Source organism: Leptonotus elevatus, chromosome 4 (assembly GCF_054856555.1).
Source record: "Leptonotus elevatus isolate MCC_2025b chromosome 4, RoL_Lele_1.0, whole genome shotgun sequence".
Classification (NCBI taxonomy): Eukaryota; Metazoa; Chordata; class Actinopteri; order Syngnathiformes; family Syngnathidae; genus Leptonotus; species Leptonotus elevatus.
Window position 1 is genome coordinate 15,670,887 of NC_141242.1, and position 20,283 is coordinate 15,691,169.

General features: G+C 42.0%; 1 protein-coding gene across 4 annotated transcripts in view; it reads right to left on the reverse strand.

The window, feature by feature from the left end:
• The window catches only part of reln (reelin), a 109,869-nt gene that overhangs the window by 16,581 nt on the left and 73,005 nt on the right, over positions 1–20,283 (reverse strand). For all 4 annotated transcript variants that reach the window (XM_086073390.1, XM_086073388.1, XM_086073389.1 and 1 more), the window contains exons 12-46: positions 19,621–19,772; positions 19,429–19,544; positions 17,205–17,413; positions 16,904–17,032; positions 16,720–16,829; positions 16,519–16,585; positions 16,197–16,430; positions 13,759–13,920; positions 13,215–13,451; positions 12,933–13,125; positions 12,144–12,256; positions 10,563–10,700; positions 10,297–10,483; positions 9,108–9,313; positions 8,863–9,034; positions 8,541–8,747; positions 8,210–8,445; positions 7,022–7,179; positions 6,730–6,937; positions 6,571–6,647; positions 6,335–6,493; positions 6,058–6,252; positions 5,363–5,636; positions 5,139–5,279; positions 4,879–5,056; positions 4,717–4,801; positions 4,405–4,587; positions 3,295–3,463; positions 3,032–3,137; positions 2,697–2,923; positions 2,390–2,613; positions 2,169–2,319; positions 1,805–2,063; positions 1,471–1,720; positions 1,211–1,379 (exon numbers count right to left, since the gene is read on the reverse strand). In XM_086073390.1, the coding sequence (XP_085929516.1) occupies positions 1,211–1,379; positions 1,471–1,720; positions 1,805–2,063; positions 2,169–2,319; positions 2,390–2,613; positions 2,697–2,923; positions 3,032–3,137; positions 3,295–3,463; positions 4,405–4,587; positions 4,717–4,801; positions 4,879–5,056; positions 5,139–5,279; positions 5,363–5,636; positions 6,058–6,252; positions 6,335–6,493; positions 6,571–6,647; positions 6,730–6,937; positions 7,022–7,179; positions 8,210–8,445; positions 8,541–8,747; positions 8,863–9,034; positions 9,108–9,313; positions 10,297–10,483; positions 10,563–10,700; positions 12,144–12,256; positions 12,933–13,125; positions 13,215–13,451; positions 13,759–13,920; positions 16,197–16,430; positions 16,519–16,585; positions 16,720–16,829; positions 16,904–17,032; positions 17,205–17,413; positions 19,429–19,544; positions 19,621–19,772 (6,081 nt within the window). The remainder of the gene's footprint in view (positions 1–1,210; positions 1,380–1,470; positions 1,721–1,804; positions 2,064–2,168; positions 2,320–2,389; positions 2,614–2,696; positions 2,924–3,031; positions 3,138–3,294; positions 3,464–4,404; positions 4,588–4,716; positions 4,802–4,878; positions 5,057–5,138; positions 5,280–5,362; positions 5,637–6,057; positions 6,253–6,334; positions 6,494–6,570; positions 6,648–6,729; positions 6,938–7,021; positions 7,180–8,209; positions 8,446–8,540; positions 8,748–8,862; positions 9,035–9,107; positions 9,314–10,296; positions 10,484–10,562; positions 10,701–12,143; positions 12,257–12,932; positions 13,126–13,214; positions 13,452–13,758; positions 13,921–16,196; positions 16,431–16,518; positions 16,586–16,719; positions 16,830–16,903; positions 17,033–17,204; positions 17,414–19,428; positions 19,545–19,620; positions 19,773–20,283) is intronic.

Consider the following 20,283-nt stretch of genomic DNA (forward strand, 5'->3'; position numbering starts at 1 on the left):
TTTTAGTGGGAAGTTCAGAGTGTGCCAAATGGGCATTTCAGTGTGCAATTCTAAATATTTTTAGAGGAGGTATTAATATTGGTGATTTTTACAATTTGCAGAATTATTGTACTTCACACTCACAATCATTTATTACAAGCAAGGGTGTCAAACCTGACATGATATGAATAAATGACCTTCATAATCATTGTATATGATGCGTATAGTAAGAATCGATGGGGACGGGTTACTAAAAAGCCGTGGCTTCTACCCGTCAGCCCTTCTTTCGGATGTCAATCTTGCAAATTATATGATGTGATCGATGTAACCTGTAATGTGTCCAAAAGTAAAACAATTTTTTTAATATCAAATTAACTTAAAGTTCCTTTAACGCCACTAATATTTTTCTAACGACAATTAATACGTGCTCCTTATTTAGGCTTATTTCCAATCACAATGCAGCAGAGTAAGCGGACACATATACAAATGAATTACCATCCAGAACTGCACTGTACTGCAGCTGATTTAAAGAGAGGAGAGGCAACACTGGCGTTGGCATTTGAACTGTAAATACTGCACAGGCTGCCATCTCTTCCAGCTTCGAGACCATGAGGCGCATGGCGTAGAAAGATTGGACTTCTGGATAGGGTGAGCGTAATTTACTAAAGTGTGTCATGAACTACACCATAAAACACTAATGCCATCTAGTGACTGAAAAATTCTACTCACATTTAGCTCAAAATCAATCATCCTTCTATTTATGAACCACTTCTACTCAATTACATTTGATCTATATAGCACTTTTCAGCCATTAAAAATGCAACATGGTACTTTAAAGAGATCAAACCAGCCAATGGAAATAAGCAATCAAGTACTCAATGTTTTACACTTTTTAAGTGTATATCTTTTTAACTTTAAATAACTATGAAATGCTGTAAAATTACTGCATCAATAAACTATAAGGTACTCTATATTTGTCCATTTTTATGTTGGGTCCCCAATCACTGGTCCGTAGCCCAATATCTGCGGGACATTTGGTACTGGGTCACACAGAGATACATAGAAAATAGTACAAAATATTTTATTTTATATTTTACATTTAAAACAAATGTCAAATGTGCAATTAATTAACAATTAATCATCAGTTAACTATGGAACTCATGCGATTAATTCTGATTTAAAAAAATGAATTGACTGACAGCCGTAGTTACAAGAAAGGAGCAGCACTGACCTTGCGTACGATGGGATGTGTAGGGTCACCCGACCCCACTTGTTGTACGTATCAGAAATGAGCAGCCTCTGCAAAGTGTAGGAGGAGCAGTCGGGGCTTGTCGGTAAACAGTCTCTAACAACAGGTTGCCACGTCAGACCTAAATCCAGAGAGTACTCCAGCTCCACAGCTATAAAGAGATCACAGAAAAGACAACATGTATACTGTTAAGGCTCACTTTTTCATGCCAAGTATTCATATCGTCATGTCTTGTTGCTTACAGTAGCAGGAGTTGGTTACAGAGCAGGATGCAGAAAAATCAAACTGGATGAAGGCATCTTGTCCCAAACTGATGTCTGTGGTGACTGCGTAGCGAGTGTTGGACTTCTCTATGAAAGCAAAAGCAGGTCCGTCCGAGCCACAAACTGGCATTCTGGTTCCTCCTGGGTGGAGGAGCCATGAGCGTCCATCAATAGAGGAGAAATCATCTTCCAGAGGTCCCCAGCCACTGGCACTACCACCAACCACCACCTGATGTTTGAAGAAAGTTCCAATGCATAAAATGTAAAGTCGTGTTTGGTTGATTGAGGCAAAGCTGTTGTTGCCTCACAGTACCTGGTCAATCACCCATGGACTGTAAAACTGTCCGTTTTCAGAGGGCTGCCACCAGCGCAGGCGAGTGGAAGACGTGCGAGCACGCAGCGGGATCTCGAGGGCCACCAGGCGAGCCTGGTTACTGCTGTTGCTGAAGAGGAATTCCTGGAGGAGACCCCATGTCAAACCTCCATTCAGAGAGTACTGCAGCAGAACTGGCTGAGAGCGCGGGTCCGGTGCTGCCTTACCGCAGCCGAGACGGAGGAAGAACTGAACAAACCTGGCGCCATTGACAATCGTGATTACAGTCTTTCCAACTTCAGCACATCAATTAGAAAAAAATCTGTAACAAATTGGGGATATGGTAAGACAATTCTAAACATACCTGGCATTAGACAAGTCCAATTCATTGGTGACTAACATGCGCAGCCCATCCTCACTGAAGAACAGATGGTTCCCACTGGACATGATACCACATTTTCTGGACGGTTTACCACCACTCAGCTGTCTAAAAAGGTCAACATCCACTGCTCCGCCTACATGTGAACATTATTTTTTGTTACTACAACGCAGCTCCTGAGATACTGTTGCTATTCTGCAGTGTACCTTCAAAGTCTTCCTTGAGGAAGTCGGGGTTTGGAATATCAGGCACAGAGCAGTCACTTCCAGAGTAGCCAGGGTCACACATACAATGTGTGCCCCCTACACAGGCTCCATGGCCGCTGCACATGTCCTGACACTGAGGGCCAATATATACATTGTCTAGAGCCCATGTTGGAGGAACCGATCCAGTTGAAAAGAAGCCTTGATACCAACGGAATCTCACAGATCTGTAGGGACAAATAGATGGTCAAGAAATACAAATGAAGAAGAAGAAGAGACACCTATCTGGCGAGGATGCACTGGTGCTCACCCGCAGAGACGCAGCTTTCCAAAATGTATGACCTCTCTCCTCCAGCCCTGTGTAGTGCCTGGGAAATAAACACTGGCCGGGTGGAGCTCGGTGGAGCATAGGGAAGATGGCTGTGGCCCACCAGCACACAACGGCACCAGCAAGTGCCACGTGGCACCAAAGTCCCGAGAGAACTCAAGTCGCACCGGATGGGCCGATGAGCTTTCAGCCGTGCAGCCGACATTTATCTGTGGCGAAAAAAAGACGTCAGCCAGGATTGCCCGCACTGATTTATGCCTGCAGTCAGTGTGCTGATTGTTACTTTGGGAAAGAAGTCATCAAGACTGTTCGCGTACCTCAAACTGGATGATTGTGTTCTCATTTACGTCAATGTCCCTGGTGGTGATGGAATGCTCCCCCAGCTCGCTGGAGACAAACACCATAGCTGACTCATCCTCCTCTCTGCAACACAGACACACAAACAAGAAGATTAGTCAAGGTTAAAAACATCCTTTTTGTAGATCATATCACCCTTGGGTTCACTGATTACATCGGAAACGTGGATATGCAAAACGAGACTTAGTCTTTGTAAACATTCAAAGTGAAACACTTTTCTTACAAGCCGGTCTTCTGGTAGGGGCAGTAGAGGCCCGTGTTGCCCCCCGGGTGAAACAGCCAGTTGGATTCATTCGGGCCTTCTTCAAAGCTGTCTATGACCACTAGTGGGTTATGCAAGGAGCTGCCATCGATGATGAGATCATCTATCACCCACACCTCCTCCTTCTTACCTGATGGACAACAAAATAATTGTATTATTAAACAAACCCTCATGTGATCCCCTGGCATTTTGTAAATTTTTCTTCTTCATTTTTCTTTTTTTAGCTATTTTTTTATGGGGCTGTGTTATAGTTTAAATTTAGCAGGGGATGTTCCCTTTAATGATTAAAACAAAAAAAAACTAGGGTATTTTTACTTTTGCATAATTTTTACACCATGACTGAAAATGTACACGCATAAAACATGGCTGGCAAAGTTTTTTTTCTGCTATTTCTTCTCATAAATCACTAAAACTCAAGACTAATAAAAATATAAAATATTATTTTCTGTTTGTTTTTATGATTTTAATCATTTGAATAGCAGTTTTCTTTTTTGTTTTTTTTTAAATGTTTTTACAAAAAAAAAATGTTTCCATGTAATACATAGTTGGGTGATATACTGTAAGGGGGATATGTCAAAGACTAACTACAAAATTGACTTGACAGCGTTCATATTTTTTAGAAGTTTTAAATCAATCAATCAAAAATGCCTCCCCTGACTTCTACTAAAATCACAGTTAATTTTTTTCTCTCTGCCATTCGAGTCTAAAGCCAAGACTTCTGTAATGTCATCATTTATTTATTTAGAAGAAAAGCGGTGATATTCAACCATTTTTCCAACATAGACTACTCGTAAAAGTATTGCCAGTTGCAAGTACATCCAAAGGGTAGTAAGTTTAAGGAGGGCACAAGAACTGAAACAATCAATGAGGAATGATGTAATGTTTGAAAATGTGGAATTCATTTCCATATGAAATTTTAATTGCTGCCACATCTGGATCCCAGCTGGATGAAACCGGTTTTGTAGAATTTGACACAAGCAGAAAATGTTCTAAATTGACAGGATTTGATGACCATGATGATGATCATTCTGTTTCCAAAGGAGATTTGGGAATGCCAATGTGTTTCCTCACCACTGTTGTAAGGCTGCCATAGTCTGAAGCGGGTGGCGTTGGTCTGAGCGCTGGCGGGTAGCGGCAGGTGAAGGAACAGCGTGTCCGTGGAAGATGGGAAGTAAAACTCGTCCAACAGTAGCCAGCTGATTCCGCCATTCACTGAGTACTGCAGCAGTACTGAGTGGGAGCGCTCAGGTACACCTAGACCATAAAATAAATACCATAACAATGACAGTGACATTATTAACTAGACATCTCTGCATTTTCTGAAGAAATTGCGTGTCAATGCGGAAAGCTGAATGCCAATATTTGAATTTGAATTGAATATACCTTTTGTGATGAACTTGAAGGAGAATTGAATGTAGAGAGTGTTTGTACAATCCAGATCCCTTGACACTATCATACGTAGACCGTCCTGCAAAGAGAACACATTTTCAGATGACAAAATCCTTCCAAGTGTAAAATTGCAAAATTGACTCTGACGACAGGTACCCCTTTAAAAATGAGGGCAGTTCCAGATTTAAGAGGCTCCCCACTCAGAGTTCCCCTCTCAGCTCCATAAACTTCCGGCCAGGTCTCCTGCTGTAGGTGATCATTGAAGTCTTCCCTCAAAACAGACGGGAGGGGAGCCGAGGGCACACAGTGTGCACCCTCATAACCTTTGTCACACCTAAGACAGGGTGAGAATTTCTCAACATGAATTTACCGACATAAAGCAAGCATATCCAATTAAAAATTCACGTTTGACTTACACACAACGTCCATTGTCACACAGACCATGACCAGAGCACATCCAAGGGCAACCTGGGGCAAGCAACACGTTATCCAAAGCCCAACCTTCAGCCCCCGGAGTAAAATGGGTTTGGATCCAACGGAATCGAGTTCTCGGAGAACTGAGATATCAAGAGCACAAATTCAGCATTGACAAATATCTACGTAAATATAGTCGTAATTAGGGGTTGTGTATAGTGCATACTTAGCAGCACTTGGCAGGTACACAGTAATCCTCCTCCAGTGTTTGTACTGCGTTGACGTATAGATGGAACTTTGAGTGTAAGCAGCGCAACCGATAGCTGGGGGAACACACTCCGGAGTAATGAGGGACCAGTGACGTCCACAGTCTGTGGAGTATTCCAGGCGCACTCCGTGGGAAAAGGACGTGGACTTGCTGCAGCCCATACTCAGCTCGAACTGCAGGAAGGAAGAACCGGACACCTCGAAGTCCCAACTCTCCGCATACCTTGGCTTTTCTGCAACAAAATTCCCATATGAAAAAATGTATTCATTTCAAAGCGCATTATGAGAACTTTCATAAAAGGTGACATTCAGTGCGTCCTGGTTTTGTACAGGTGTTGTCAAATAACTCATGCTGTGCACTTCTAAAGAATAAGCCCACTTGAACGCATTATTTTTTCAGAAATTAAATGTGCGCACAGCTGGGTGCGCTCATAAAAAACAGGCAGGATGCTCAATCAAGTTTGCCCTTATTTATAATGCGCCATTCATGGCGCCACAGTAAATGGGTGATTCAGTTTCAGCCTGTTGTGAGTTATGTTGCTCTGAGGCCATTTCACTGCTGTTCTCTCCCAATGCCGCATAAATAGAAAATGTAATTGGAATGTCCTCTTAATGGACGCATGAAAGTTGGGTGTGTTTGTTTGTGTGACTCACTATTGATGGCTTCAGAGTTGAAGGTCAGTGCCGTGTCCAGGGACAAACAGTCCACAGTCACCTCCCCGCCCTGAATGCGGTACCAGTTGTGCCTCAGAGGTGTGGTGCCGTCAAACTTGTCATGGAAACCAGTTCTGGAGCTGTCGTTCATACCAATTAGGACATCATCCAGAGCCCACTGGGCTGAGTGTTTCCCTGAAAACATGACCAAAAAGAACAACACAATAAATCAACGAAAACAAGAGTCATTTTAGTTTACTGTACCCGTTGCACTAACCTTGCTGGGGCTGCCACCACCGAAACACTGTGTAAGGGGATTTGGCATGTGGTGGCAATTCAATGGTCACCACTTGAGGCTCCAAGAAGGAGCTAAAGTCAAGCTCTCGCAGGAACTGCCACTGGACACCATTGTTGGTGGAAAACTGTACAAGGATTCCTGAAGACCAAAACAACAACATAACAATAGAACAATCCTAATGACCAACAAGTAAAGATACAATTGTAGCTGTGTACCTTCATTGCGTGATCGGGGCCTGGTGCAAGTGGGTCCCAAACTTTTACTGCCTATTCGAATGTAGAACTGCGCCAATCTGTACATTCACGAGAGAACATTTTAAATCACTCTCTCGCATGACTCAAAATCCTGAAGGAACGAGAATGGATTCCACCCACCGAGTGTTGGTGGTGTCGAGGGGCACCGTGCGAGCCTCCCTCCTCCCAGGGCTGCTGAAGTAAAGCGCCTTGCCCTCACTGATGATGCCACAACCACCTCCTATTTGCCCTCCACTTAGACTTTGCCAAAGCGGACTTAGCTTGCCCTCAAAGCCCTCAGTCAGCTCAGTGGGACCGGCTACGGATGGGACACAGCTATCTTGTTCCACTATGGGGAAAAAATGAACTAAATGATGTTTATCACCCAAAGACACAAACACTTCAACTTAGGTATCTCTACAAATGACTTTACCTGTGTATCCCATGTCACAGAAGCAGACTCCAGAAATGCAATCACCATGCCCGCCACAATGATTCGGGCAAGGCTCAGAGATGTACACTCCATCCAGTGCAAATGCTGGGGCATCTCTGAAAATGCTGCTCTCCTGGAACCAGCGGAACCGAGTTTTACTGGAGAAACGGAAGGAACAGTCAATTAGAAAAATACAAAGAGTTAAGAGTGATATGCATAAAGTCTGTCAAAAATATATGAACTGCAAAATGGTATTGGGACCCGAGGTGGTTGTACCAAAAACAATTTAACAACTCAATTCACCTATCTAATCATGAAGAGGCCTAATCTAACACATCGAAAGTGTTGAAAATGGCTTTCTTTCTTTGATGATGCAATGTTTATGGTTGACAAAGTATTGGAAGTACAAGGTTTTGTACCAATGCCAGTCAGATGTAAAATTTATTATTTTACTAGTATTTTTTAAATATTTACAATAACCTAATTAATAGTGATTCACCGAATATTCGGCCACCGAAAAATTTCGGCCGAAAATGGCCCAAAAATTTAAAGCCGAAAGAATATGGCCGAAATAGGTTGTGGTGACGCAACGCAAAAAAAACTCTTTGCAAGCAAGCGAACACGGGGTAAGTTTCTTTTCTTCTCGCTGGCTTAGTGGATTTTCCCCGTGTGAGTTTGCACCGGTCGCAGCAGCACACAAGTGGGTCGAAAAAAGACAGTACTGCCATGTACTGCAGTACAGGTGAGCCTCTCTTTCTCAAACAGCGCCTTCCCCCCCCCTTTTTTTTCTTTTCATAAGAGCCCCTCAAATGCTTCCACTTTTTCACCGGCATGCTGCTGGCCGTGCTAAACACTTTGGCTAATGCCGCACGCATCCGTCCCCGCCTGTGCGAACTATACATTAACTATAAAGTGCAATCGCACCGCCAGAAAATGCTCAACCATCGTTTGGTGTTTAATGTACCATTAGCCAACATGTCTGCGGTGTGGGCACATTTCAATTTATATTGTGCTTGGTTAAAATGCCAATGCTAAATAAATATATATATTTTTAAATAATATTATAATTTTAATTAATTAATTAAATTAATTAACTAAAAAAACACGCACAAAATTATTACAGGACTCTTGATGATGTAATAACTCCTTGGGCCACAATTTGTCCACCTTTGCTGTTACCATAGCTACCTGGCTGCAACATTGCGTGGGATGACCACAGTGACCCTGGTCCACTCTTCATAGTCCCCAGTGTTGTACACGGTGGGTTCTCGAAGCTCCCGGCCACTGCCTTCACAGTTCCCTGCTCCCGGGGATCCGGGGTAACAGCCCTCCTTTACCAAGGCCCAAGTGCGACCTGCATCATGGGAGTACTGCAACAGGACTGGGGCAGACGCACTGAACTCTGACTCACAACCTATGTTCAACTAGTAGAAAAACAATGCAAAATGAACAGTTAATACATATTTAACAACACTGCACAAACACATCAGTCTATGTAAGGTGGTGTTGTTGTTTTCACCTTAAACTGGAGGGTGTAGCCAGGGCGCAGAGCAAGGTCCCTTGTGACCGCCACCCTGTCTCCATCAGAGCGGCCAAACACCATGGAAGATGCAGTCGGAGCACAGAAGCTGTTGTTGCTGTCCCTCTCCATGCCTTCGTTACCCAGCATCAGCCACACACTCATTTGGTTCAGCGGGTAGTCGAAAGCCGGCTTCTCATAGAAGTTCTAACAAAATGGGTTTAGTCGTATTCACAGCACTTCAATTTTTCCACATTTTATGTTACAGCCTTATTCTAAAATGGGGAAAAATGACTCCTTTTAATGCAAAACGCATTAATACCTGTGGCAAAGTAGGGTTGGCCATGGGTATGATGTGCTTCTCCCTCTCAGACAAAATGATGACATCATCTATTGCCCACTGGTCATAGCCCTCTCCAGAGTGAAGAGGCTGCCACCAGCGAAATCTCGTGCAGGGGGTCTTCGAGGCCAAAGGAAGCTCGTAGTGGACAAAACTGTTCGGGAACAGATTGAAATGATGAACTTGAAAGGAGCAGTTGTGTTAAACGTAAGCGCTGTTCATCCCACCGAGGCTTGGTGAAGTCTGTAAAGTACATCTCGGCGATAAGACCCCAGCTGATGCCTCCGTCATTGCTGTACTGCAGCAGTACTCCTTCCTCCCTGCTGTCAGCCTGGTTGCAATCTGCCCAGTCTCCACCCACACGCAGGTAGAACTGCACAAACTCAGCCCATTCCGTGTCCAGGTCCCAAGTCACCAGCTGACGCAGGCCAGCCTGATGCCACACACACAAACTTAACATGAAAAACTATTCATTGTAGCCATGGAATGTTGGGGGTTCTGGTTAAGGTTGCTGTAGTTTTAAAACAGATTTATTTTTATTTTGGTTCAAGATCTTTGGCTATAGGTACCAAGTCACTGGCTGAGAACTCAGTGTGGGGGTTGTAGCACCCTATAATAAGTACGCCTGAAAATGTAATCAAATGAACACTTAATGCGATTAAAAAATAAAACCTAATAATGTAATTAAAAAATGTATGACTGATATTACATTATATATATGTACAGTATATATATATATATATATTTTATTTTTTTTTTACAGATAATGTAATGTATCGTTATTTTTTGTTTTGAGAATGTAAGACTGTTACATGCATTAACAGAGCAACCATTTTTTAAAAACTTTTAATACTGTCTGATTTAAATGCAGGTTATTTGACTGGGCCGATTTATTAACTCTGCAGAAAGTTAATCAAAGCATGCACTGCCCAATTGAGCGTACTCTGATTAACTCGCTGAAGAGTCGGTTTAACACTTAATGAATTAACTCATTAAGTCAAATAACTCCAGCACTGGCCACAATTTAAATCAGACAGAGTTGAAAATAGACTTTGGGGTTTGAAATCAACTCTGAGTTTTATTACATTTGGGTTTTATTACATTTTTGATCATGTTAAGTGCAAATTGTATTACATTTTCCGGATATTATTACATTATAGCATGCTCCAGGGGTGGCTGTTGTTTTATTCGGGACCACTGTTACCGAACAGTGGGGCAGATATAGATAATGGTTCAGAAAAAGCAGCAAAAAAAAGATGTACTTTAATGTTGACGTTTACATTTGATGGGTAGGCAGGCACTGCAGAGAGTAAACTATTTGTACATTAGCTACAGTATACAAAAAAATAAAAATAAAAATTAGGACCAAATAAATGATTTGGAAGTGATTAAAAATAAGATTAGGCTATTCTCTACCTTGCTGAAGTATAGGGACGAACCGGATGAAACCACCCCGCAGCCGACATCGGGGTTGACCACCTCCCCGCCAATCACTTCCTGCCAAGCGGCCAGCAGCGCATCCTGGGACTCGAAGTCTGAGAGGACACTGGACAAGAGCGGGGATGAGGGCAAGCAGTCGGTTCCGGAGAAGCTGTCGTCACACCTGCCACAGAAGAGCTTTAAATGTATCAAAAATACACACAAGTCCAATTTATGTACATGTTGTGACCTTGAAGGCTGACCTGCAGTGTCCGTGGTCACACCAGCCGTGACCGTGACACCTGTTAGGACATTGCTGGCCGATATAAATGTCATCTAGGGCCCACTCATCCTGCTCTCCGTAGTAGTTCTGGATCCATCGGAAGCGTGTGGCACTGGACCTGAACACCGATGGTCCAAAAGTAAACACATTGATACTTTGCTTTAGAAGTTGTCAAGTGTATTTTCATGTAATCGATATTTAAAGCAAAACTTGATCACCTGTAAGCTACGTTGATAGTAAGTGATAAATAGTGTGATTGTGCTTGCTTGTGCAGCTGTGCAGCCGTGACAAACGACCCTAAAATCACCTTGGACCCACTTCTACTTCACTTTTATGACCAAATTACAGCCTTGACCCTGTGACCTGTCAGCACACTTCCCGAGATTAGAGGATGCTTGTCTAGAAGTAAGAAGTCATTGGTATAAAGGTCAGAGTGATCTGTGAGCTGTTTACGTGTGTCGATGTATGTGCAACCTATGGCTGATGGTACAGGCAATCATCATATGTTGGGAGGGATGACAGGTTCATAATGCCAATGTGTTCGGCAATGTCAACCGTGTGAGTAATGGAATGCTTTGTGGGCTAGAAGTTATATGCAGGGTCAAAGGTGGCTCTCGTGTCATGTTGATAACCTTTTAAAAAATACATGTTGGTACTTGTTGTTTTTAATTCGCCCTGATGGGACAAACAAGTTCAAATAATTGTGAACTTAAAAATAAAGTATGATATAGGAGGTGACATCATTTAGTGTGACATCATACAAAGGAGATGTGAGCAAAAAAAACACAAAGGCTAAAATTGAGTTGTACTAAAAAGAAGTTGCACAGACAATGGCTGCCCAATATAACCTTAACATTTTCAGGATATAAAGTGCAGAATTCCTACTTTAGTATTCCGTGCAAATAGATGCTTTTAAGTTTTGTTGCTTACATATTTTAACTAACTCCTTGCCATTGATGGCTATAAACGTCTATTTCGATTAGTTACATTTTTTTTTCCACTTTTGTTGACAAGCGTATGAAAACCTAGAATTTTTTATTGTACATTTAGAACAGATATAAAATGTGTGATTAATCATGAGTTAACTATTGAAGTCATGAAATTAATTACATCTAAAAAAATAATAATCGCCTAACGAGCCAAATTTTTATTAATCTTTTCTTTTTTTTTAAAAAAAGAAGAAAAAAAGGTAAAAAAAAAAGATTCAAACTTAGGGGCGTCAGGCAATTAAAATGTTTTATTGTAACTAATTGCATGACTTCACTAGTTAACTCACGATTAATCAAAAAATGTATATCTGTTCTAAATGTACAATAAAAAAAATCTAGGTTTTCATACTCTTGTTTAACAAAAGTGGAAAAAAAATGTTAAACTAATAGAAATAGTTCAAATGAATTTTTGACATCTTTAGCCGTCAATGGCAGTGAATGAGTTAACTTTTTGATTTCAGTCTGCATTTCTCTTGTAATCATGCATATTGCCTCAAAGTGATTTGTTGCTTTAATGATATTTAAGTGATAAAAGTATCCTAGTGTGTGAAAGTCGCACAAAGGTGAGTTACCATGTCTTTTGAGGCAAAGACAGAGTGATGCGTCTCCATTTTGTGAACTCTGACGGGTGGTACACGCTTGGCGCCGTAAACTCAGAGCAGCTCGGCATGCCAGGCAGACAAGCCTAAGTGATAAAGAAAAAGAGGTGAAAAGAGAAAAGACACGACTATTCTTAAGAGACAAACACCGTCAGTATCTATTATTCGGCGCATTTTGTTTCATTTTAACAGTAGCGTCTCTAATCGCACCAATCAAGCAACAATTAACACCTGAACACACAGCTCCTGCACATCAAATATTTGTCCTTGTGCAGTTGTGCACTCAAGAAAAAAAATGCTTAGCACATAGATTTTGAGCTTTGTAAGACTTTTAAAATATTTATAAATCAAATGCGATCATATAGAAAAATATCTGCTCATATGGTGAGAAGATAAGCTACTTAAAGATTAAAGTCTTACGTATTTGCTTGAAAGGGGCGTGATTAAAAGTCATTGCGATCATTCTGATTACACAAAGTGCTGCATCTCATTTTAACATTATTAGGGGGCTTTATTAGAGAAAGTTCGTTATCATGAATACATTATATATTTCCTTGCTCCTCCAAGATACTTTTAAAGGCTTTTACTAAGTCCATCCATCCATTTTCTATCCCGCTTATCCCATTCAGGGTCACGGGAGCTAGAAACAGGTGAATGAAGGGCTACACCTTCAGGTACTGTTTCAATATGTAATAATTCTCAAAACCGATACATTTCTGTCATACCATGACATTAAGGGTGGGCACGACTCCTGTTTCTTACCTCTTTGACCAGGTGCCAAGTGAGGCCGTGATTGGTGGAGAACTCCAGGCGGACCTGCGTGTCAATGTGAGGGGACGACTCTCGACCGCAGCCCATAACCAGCGAGAACTGCAGACTGTAGGAGGCGCCAATCTGCATTGACTGAGTCTCCACATAGCGAATGCTGGAACCAGGGCTTGGCTCACCAGAGAAACTGAAGGGTAACACGAAGGAAAACAGATCAATCAATCATCATCAGCCTTTTCAATGGCTGACCGGTTACAAGGTGACTTCTTGTCCTACCTGAGCGTCCAATCATGCTGGCAGTAGGGCTGCACGTGACCGAGGTAAAAACCAAGACTCTGCGTGACATCCAACACGTTGCTGAAGTCCAGACTGATGGTGTTGAAGAGCACGGAGGTCATGCTGATTTCATCCAGCGCCCAGACGTCATGACCGCGCCCGGAATGGTAAGGCTGCCACCAGCGGAACTGCACGCCGAACTTTCGAGCACCAGCGGGGAGCTCGACAGACACAATCCTATTCGGGAGAGAGAAAAATACAGTGTGCTGTAATTCTAATTATTTTCTTGCATAAATGTAGGATTACAAGTAGCACGGTTCAGAAGGAAGCATACTAATCCCAGCTTCATTTGTTTTTCACTGTTCTTGAATTAATTTGCCTGTTTTCTTGCGCTGCACACATCAGTCAGCCACACTTTCCCACTTTGTCTTCATTGCAAACATAGATGGCACTAACTGCCTCAATGCATCCCGGCAGCCCACACGGCCAGCATGAGTGCTAATAAAGTCTTAGCATCCCACTGGAATCCTCAAAAAACACAAACCTTGGCTCGTGGAACCCTTGGTAAGCGTAGTGCTGCAACAGAGTCCAGGTTATGCCGTTGTCCGTGGAGTAATGCAACAGGACACCCTCTCCTGCCTGGTCGGGAGCGGGGCAGGAGCTCAGGGTACTCCGGCTGCCCAGTCGGAGGGTGAACTGGAGGTATCTGTGCAGATGAGAGCCAGTGTTGCCACAGTTGCCTTGAAAAAGTAACTTTACTGATTACTTGCTTCAAAAGTAACTTAGTTAGTTTACTGATTACTTGATACTTGATTTAAAAAGTAACTTATTTGCTATAATGATTACTTGCTTAAAAAGCAACTTAGTTACTGATTACTTTCTTTAAAAAGTAACTTTAGTTACTTTATTGATTACTTGATTTAAAAAGTAACTCAGTTGCTTTACTTTTTATTTGCTTTAAAAAAGTTACTTAGCTGCTTAACTGCTTGCTTTAAAAAGTAACTTAGTTGCTTTACTAATTACTTTCTTTAAAGGTAATGTTAGTTACTTTACTGATTACTTGCTTTATGAACTAACTTACTTTAATAAATACTTGCTTTTTAATGCTAGATTTACAAGTTACCTCTATATATTTAGCAGACGACAACTCTGCTCAACATAAAAATGACATCCGGTTTTGCCACATAATTGAATTTTTTTTCACTGTGATGTTTAAGAACAAAATTTGTTTTAATAAAAAATAAAATAAAGAGAGCCACCTTTTTGACTTATCATCATTATTTTAATTTAAAAAAAAAAGTATTTTCATGGTTACAGTTAACAATTTTTTACTACTTTTTTAATTTAAAAAATAATTCATTTCTAGACTTCACTTAACAAAAACTATTTTTTTTAAATAATGTCTACAATAAAGACTATTTACCTGACATATTTACCTATTAATGTTGTAATACCAAAACTCAACATTTAGAATGCACATTGTTTCTAAATATAGCGATTAAATTTGGGGACCTCGTGCAGTAATCTGGTGCGACTGTGAATACATACTGCCCTGCGATTTGGGATTTTTATTCATTTATTTTTTGACATAGTGTTATTGAAGCTACATAGACAACATTATCGACTAATACAATTTTTTGTTTTTAGCTGACACAAATTCAAAATACTTGCATCTTGAAAACATGAATCTGTCATTCCTTTTGCAGTTTATGGACACGTTAGTCTCGATGCTCTGAAAACGATGATGTCACTTCCTCAAACATGAACGTTAATTGGAATACTCCCACAATGCTTTCACTATGTTCAATACCAGAGTTTCCGTACATGCTCTATAATGTATAGTTATTTGTTTTGTGACTTTAGTGAGTACTAACTATAATGTTGCGAATCGGGTGTCCTCCCGTATTATTTTATTTATCAACCATTCATTTTCAATAAAAAAAAGGTGCGTGCGAGAGGCTGAGAAACAGTCAACTGCATCTTCTTGTATAATGCCATCCTCTCTAAAATGCTGCTGCTTGCAAGCAGAATCATATGCATCCTACAAAGTAACTATGAGGGGCATTTGAAGAGTAACTTTAGTCTGATTACTTTTTTGGGAGAATGTAGCATGTTAGATTAATCGTACTCTTAAACAACATTGATGAGAGCACACGTGAATGCAGCACATGAGTGTATAATATAATATAAGGAAAATTCACAAATAGTGACAAAGTCAAGTTGGTAAATGGCAGGAAAGAAAGAAGGTGTTTGAGATGGAATGTGTGCAGGGAGTAGGAGGTCACATAAACAGAAAGTCAGAGGTTGTGTGGCGCATCGAAATGATAGATGAGATGATTAAATAAATGAGGAGTAAATTAAAGGAGCGAAGCAAAGGCAAAGGGACGAGTGTAACGTGAGCAAGTCCATATGATGGTTAGTGTTTATATTTATGTGAGGCTCGAGTTCCCATTTGAGCAGAGATAATCATCCTGCTATTTAGGTCTATATATTGACGATAATATCTAATCTTCAGTCTAAAGCCAGCAGAGCAGACTTCCACCTCTCTGTCCTTGGCTGATGTGGACTTTCATTAGCAGAGCTGATTGTTCTTTTAGCCAGATGTTCTATGAGTCACAAAACTGGCATTAAAAATGCCCATCAGGTGGCACACAAGAGAGCCACAACAGGCATAATCAATCTAACACAGATGCCATCACGAACTTCATCATGACCAAATGTTTTCTCTCATCCTCTCCTGCCAGCTCTCTCATCCGCAGTCCAGCCTATAACCGCAATTGTCCTCCTCCTCCCCACCCCCCACCCAGCACAATAAACATGATTGAAAGAGGGTGTGACAGGAGAGTGGATGCTGAATGCATCTGTTGGATCAATCACAAGTGAAGACACCTGAGAAATGAGTTGTACTACTGCGCTCGTACACTAGAATTGTTCAGCCTTGGCGGAGGTCTGCGCAATGTTGAGAGCCAATTCATCAATTACCTGGCCTGAGAGCTGTCCAGCGGTGCAGTGACTAGGTGTCTCCTGCTGTCCCTGTTGAAAACCAGCGCCTTGCCGCTTGCCAGAACCCCGCAGCCAAAGCTGACCTCCGCTCCACGCAGGGAGGAGAAGCTGTGGTAGGATGACAGTCGTGGGCTGGAAAAACCCTCCGACAGGAAGGCCGGGAAAGTCTGGGAGGCCAGCTCGCAAGCTGGACCACTGAAGCCTGGGTCACACCTGAGGAAAGGAAAATAATAAATATGAATTCATGTGTCAAAAAGATAATGCTGGATAAAGTTGCTAATGGGATGAAACATTTTCTTACTTGCAGCCTGTGCGGGAACAATGTCCTCTCCCTGAGCAGAAGCGCAAACAGGCTGGACCAATATAAACTGAAGAACACACATGGAAATTGAAAAGTGTTTTAATACAGTCATAAATGAACTAATGTGTCTTTATTGTAGCCATAAAAAGAAAGAAACAAGACTATTGTAACAATAATGTTGGATATTGATACAATTCTGACCGTTGTCAATGGCCCACATGTTGCCCAAACCGGTGCCAGACTGTTTCCAGCGAAAGCGTGTGCTCTCTGTCAAGGCAGCATTGGGCAGAGGGATCGAAATCCTGGTCCATCTGCAGAAATGCAAAACAAGGTCCCAAGTGATGCATTAGAGTCTTCGCTCATTCGACCGGATGGTGAGTCCTACCCGCTGTAGTTGTCAGAGGAGTAGATGGTGCTGTGCGGTAGGTGGGGCCCTGCACAAAGCTCCGGTAGACACTCGGTGTGGAGCAGAGACCAGGAACGACCGTGATTGGTGGAAAACTCCAGACTGACACTGAAACGGTAAGATAAATATTAGTCAAACTTTTGCCTCATTTTTGATTAACAGTCCAACTATACTGTATTTTGATGTTGGTCATATTAGTGGTACTTGCAGAGCTAAGTATTTTTTTAGTTTATACTTAAAACCACATTAAAAGCCGTTTTTTTTTTCAAATGGGCCCCACCCGTTGGCAGGCTGGTAGGAGCCGCAGCCGAGGTTGATGGAGAACTGAGCCACGTGTGTGTGCGTGCCAGGAAGCATGGGCAGCAGCTGCATAAAGTCCACGGCCCACACGTGGCGGTTGGCGCCCCCGTGCGAGTGCTGCTCCAGGCAGAACTGGGTGACTGGCGTTTGCAGCTCTGAGGGCAGCGCCACTGAAACCACAGCAGGTGTCTAAGAGAGAAGACATGAGGGGAGATAACGAGTACAAGGTTACTAAATGTGCTTTGTAAATATTTTTTTGTTGTTGTTAATAAAAACAATTGAGGATAACGACTATAGGGCTTAACTGACAAAGCTAAAACATATAAGTGAAGTCATGATGTGGATGCTCAATAGGTAAAATTTAAATAACGTTTAATCCAGACCCAGACTACCGCGTCAGCACCGGTTGTCGGGGAGGCGGAAAAAGAAAAGAGGCAGGAAGGGTGCGTTTGTTTGAATGGAGCACGCGGGACAAGTGCGGCCGTGACATTCTGCATAAACATGAGCGTGTTGCTCTCACTCGCTGCTCGGTAGTTATTAAACACTGAAATATTATATTGTATAATTTGTGTAATTTATACTGCTTAAATATTTATTTGTATTTGACTTGTTTTAGTACAGTGCATTTGATACGCGCATTCATTCCGATCCACCCTTCAAGGGGGAGAAAAGCCCGGCCCGACTTCTATAAAAAGATCATGTATATGTCTGTCCCAAAGATGTTCCCATCCCTATTTATGTCCAAATCTTACTTACAAAAAATATTAGAACGACAGTCAGAATATTTTTTGTATAGGCTACTCTACGCGTCGCCGTTTCTCCTCTCTCTCGTCTCCGCCACCATGTTGCGAGGTGCATGGCTCCCGTCCATAAAATAAAAAATGATGTGACTTTTGATATTATTAAAGTATTTGGTGCTCATATTAAATGGCAACACATGTGCATAATGCGTGCGCTATATGAGCTCAAGCAGCCGCAGCGGGGTATTTTGGTTTGTTTTTCGGGCTCACCCGACTGGCCAAGTCCCATGAGATATCCAGGGGAGCAATAAATATATATAAAAAAAATAAATTATAAAAAGGAGCTAGAATGTGCTGGTCAGTGTGTGATTGACGTTTCGCTCCCTCTCGCTATTGGTCAATGATGCGGAAGGACGACGACGTAGGTATGTCACATTGTGCGAGCAAAAATTCTGACATGCTAGACTTTCGTCGTGATGGTCGTGAATCGTCCCAGACAACAGGCGACCAATCGTTGAACGTGTCACACTACACGGGCGACGCTACGTCAAGACCCGTTTGTCCGCGACACGTCGGTCGGGCCAAAATCGGGCTATTTTCTTGTAGTCTAACCAAGGCATTATGTGGCCCACTAAAGTGTGTCTACTTCATGATCCTTGCCGAATCTTTCTTTTCATTTCAGCAAAAAATTAGCTGTAAATTCTGAATTTGTATTCCATTTTAACAGATTAAAAGCATTTTCTCCCAAATAATCTCGTTTTTAAATAAAATGAACAATATAGTAACTGTTTACTAAATTGTGTGTCTCAAGTTTCCACTACTTCTGATATCAAATTCAACTGCATGTTAGTGTTAACAATATAAAATTCATAAAATAACAACTCATTGCAGAGGCAATGTAGTAATACGATCATTTACAGTTAATGGCTTTCACAGTCATAATGGCCCTCAGACGGAAACCATCCCTTTGCCCCAATGCCCACACTGATCCCCGAACCCCTCATTCACTTTAAAGCCCCGATCTATATCGTGGCCTAACACATAATGCCCTCATTCTGTTTGGCGATTCAGACAGCCAGTTAACTATTTGCTCCTCGTCGCATATCACGTGACCGACCACTGTACTTGGAATGACGCACCAGCGCGTAAGAGCTCTGACTATTTCTTGTGGATAAAAAAAGTGTATTTCATTCCCTTTGTTGCCCTGCACATATTTTCAATGATTTCGTTCTTCTTGCACCTTTTGTTTTCTTGCTCGCAATGCATTGTGGTCTATATTAACTTGTTGATCTGAATTTAATTGAATTTTTAATGGTAAAATGTTATTTAATTACATTGTTGGAAGGATATCTACCAAAAAAAAAAACATGGGTTAAAGTACCAAAAACTGTAGCCACTAATGAAAAGTCACCTCCTTGTCTGAAATTACAATCGTTTTAGAATGTAATTTGGGACGGGTCTCACCCTGTAGGAAGAATATGGAAGCGTGTCTAGCACCACACGTTCCCTCCTGCCTTCCGACCTTCCAAACAGAATGACATTGTGATCATGTGACACTCCGGGATCACACTCACCACCACCTGCGGAAGAGCACTACTTTCAGTCAAATGTACATATGGAGCGTTACATGATATGATGGATGGCTGATTTCAGTACCCATGGAGAAGTGAAAGCGGAGGTTTCCATATGAGGTGGTGTCGATGTAGGGCGTGCACACTCTCCTCCGACCGTCCGTCTCAAACACCAGCGCCAAGCCCGACTCAATCTCGCCACACTGAGTCCCGTACACGGCTCCCTGTATGTCCCAGCTGAGCAACACAACAAACGGCCAATTTGGCGAGTAAAGTTGCAAACCAGGCAAATCTACCAAGTTTTGTTTGTCATGGACTGTATAGCAGAAATAAGAGGTGTATAGTACATGCAGACATATTTGTGCACAGTGGAGAGAGGATCCTCATTAGCGCTGACAGAAGTTAACTCAGTGTGTCAACCCTCTCCTGGGTGTCCTTATCCCTTCCGTTCCCATGATGAGAATATAAAAATAAATAAAAAATCATGCATGTTTGTGTGTGTTTTTTGTCACAGCCACCATGTTGGGGTAAATAATAATGGTGGTGGGTATCATTACCGGAAAAATTCTGCCTACAGCCAACACCTGACGGGTGTGACAGGCCCGCTGGGTGACATGACGGCACACAGCACGATAGCGGAAAGCCGCACGAGTGTCATGCTTGCCTCATTGGTGGCAAAAAGCGCAGGTAGATAATTGTTGTCCGCGACTTTAACACATCTACCATCTCTATTTTTCCGCTCTCGTCC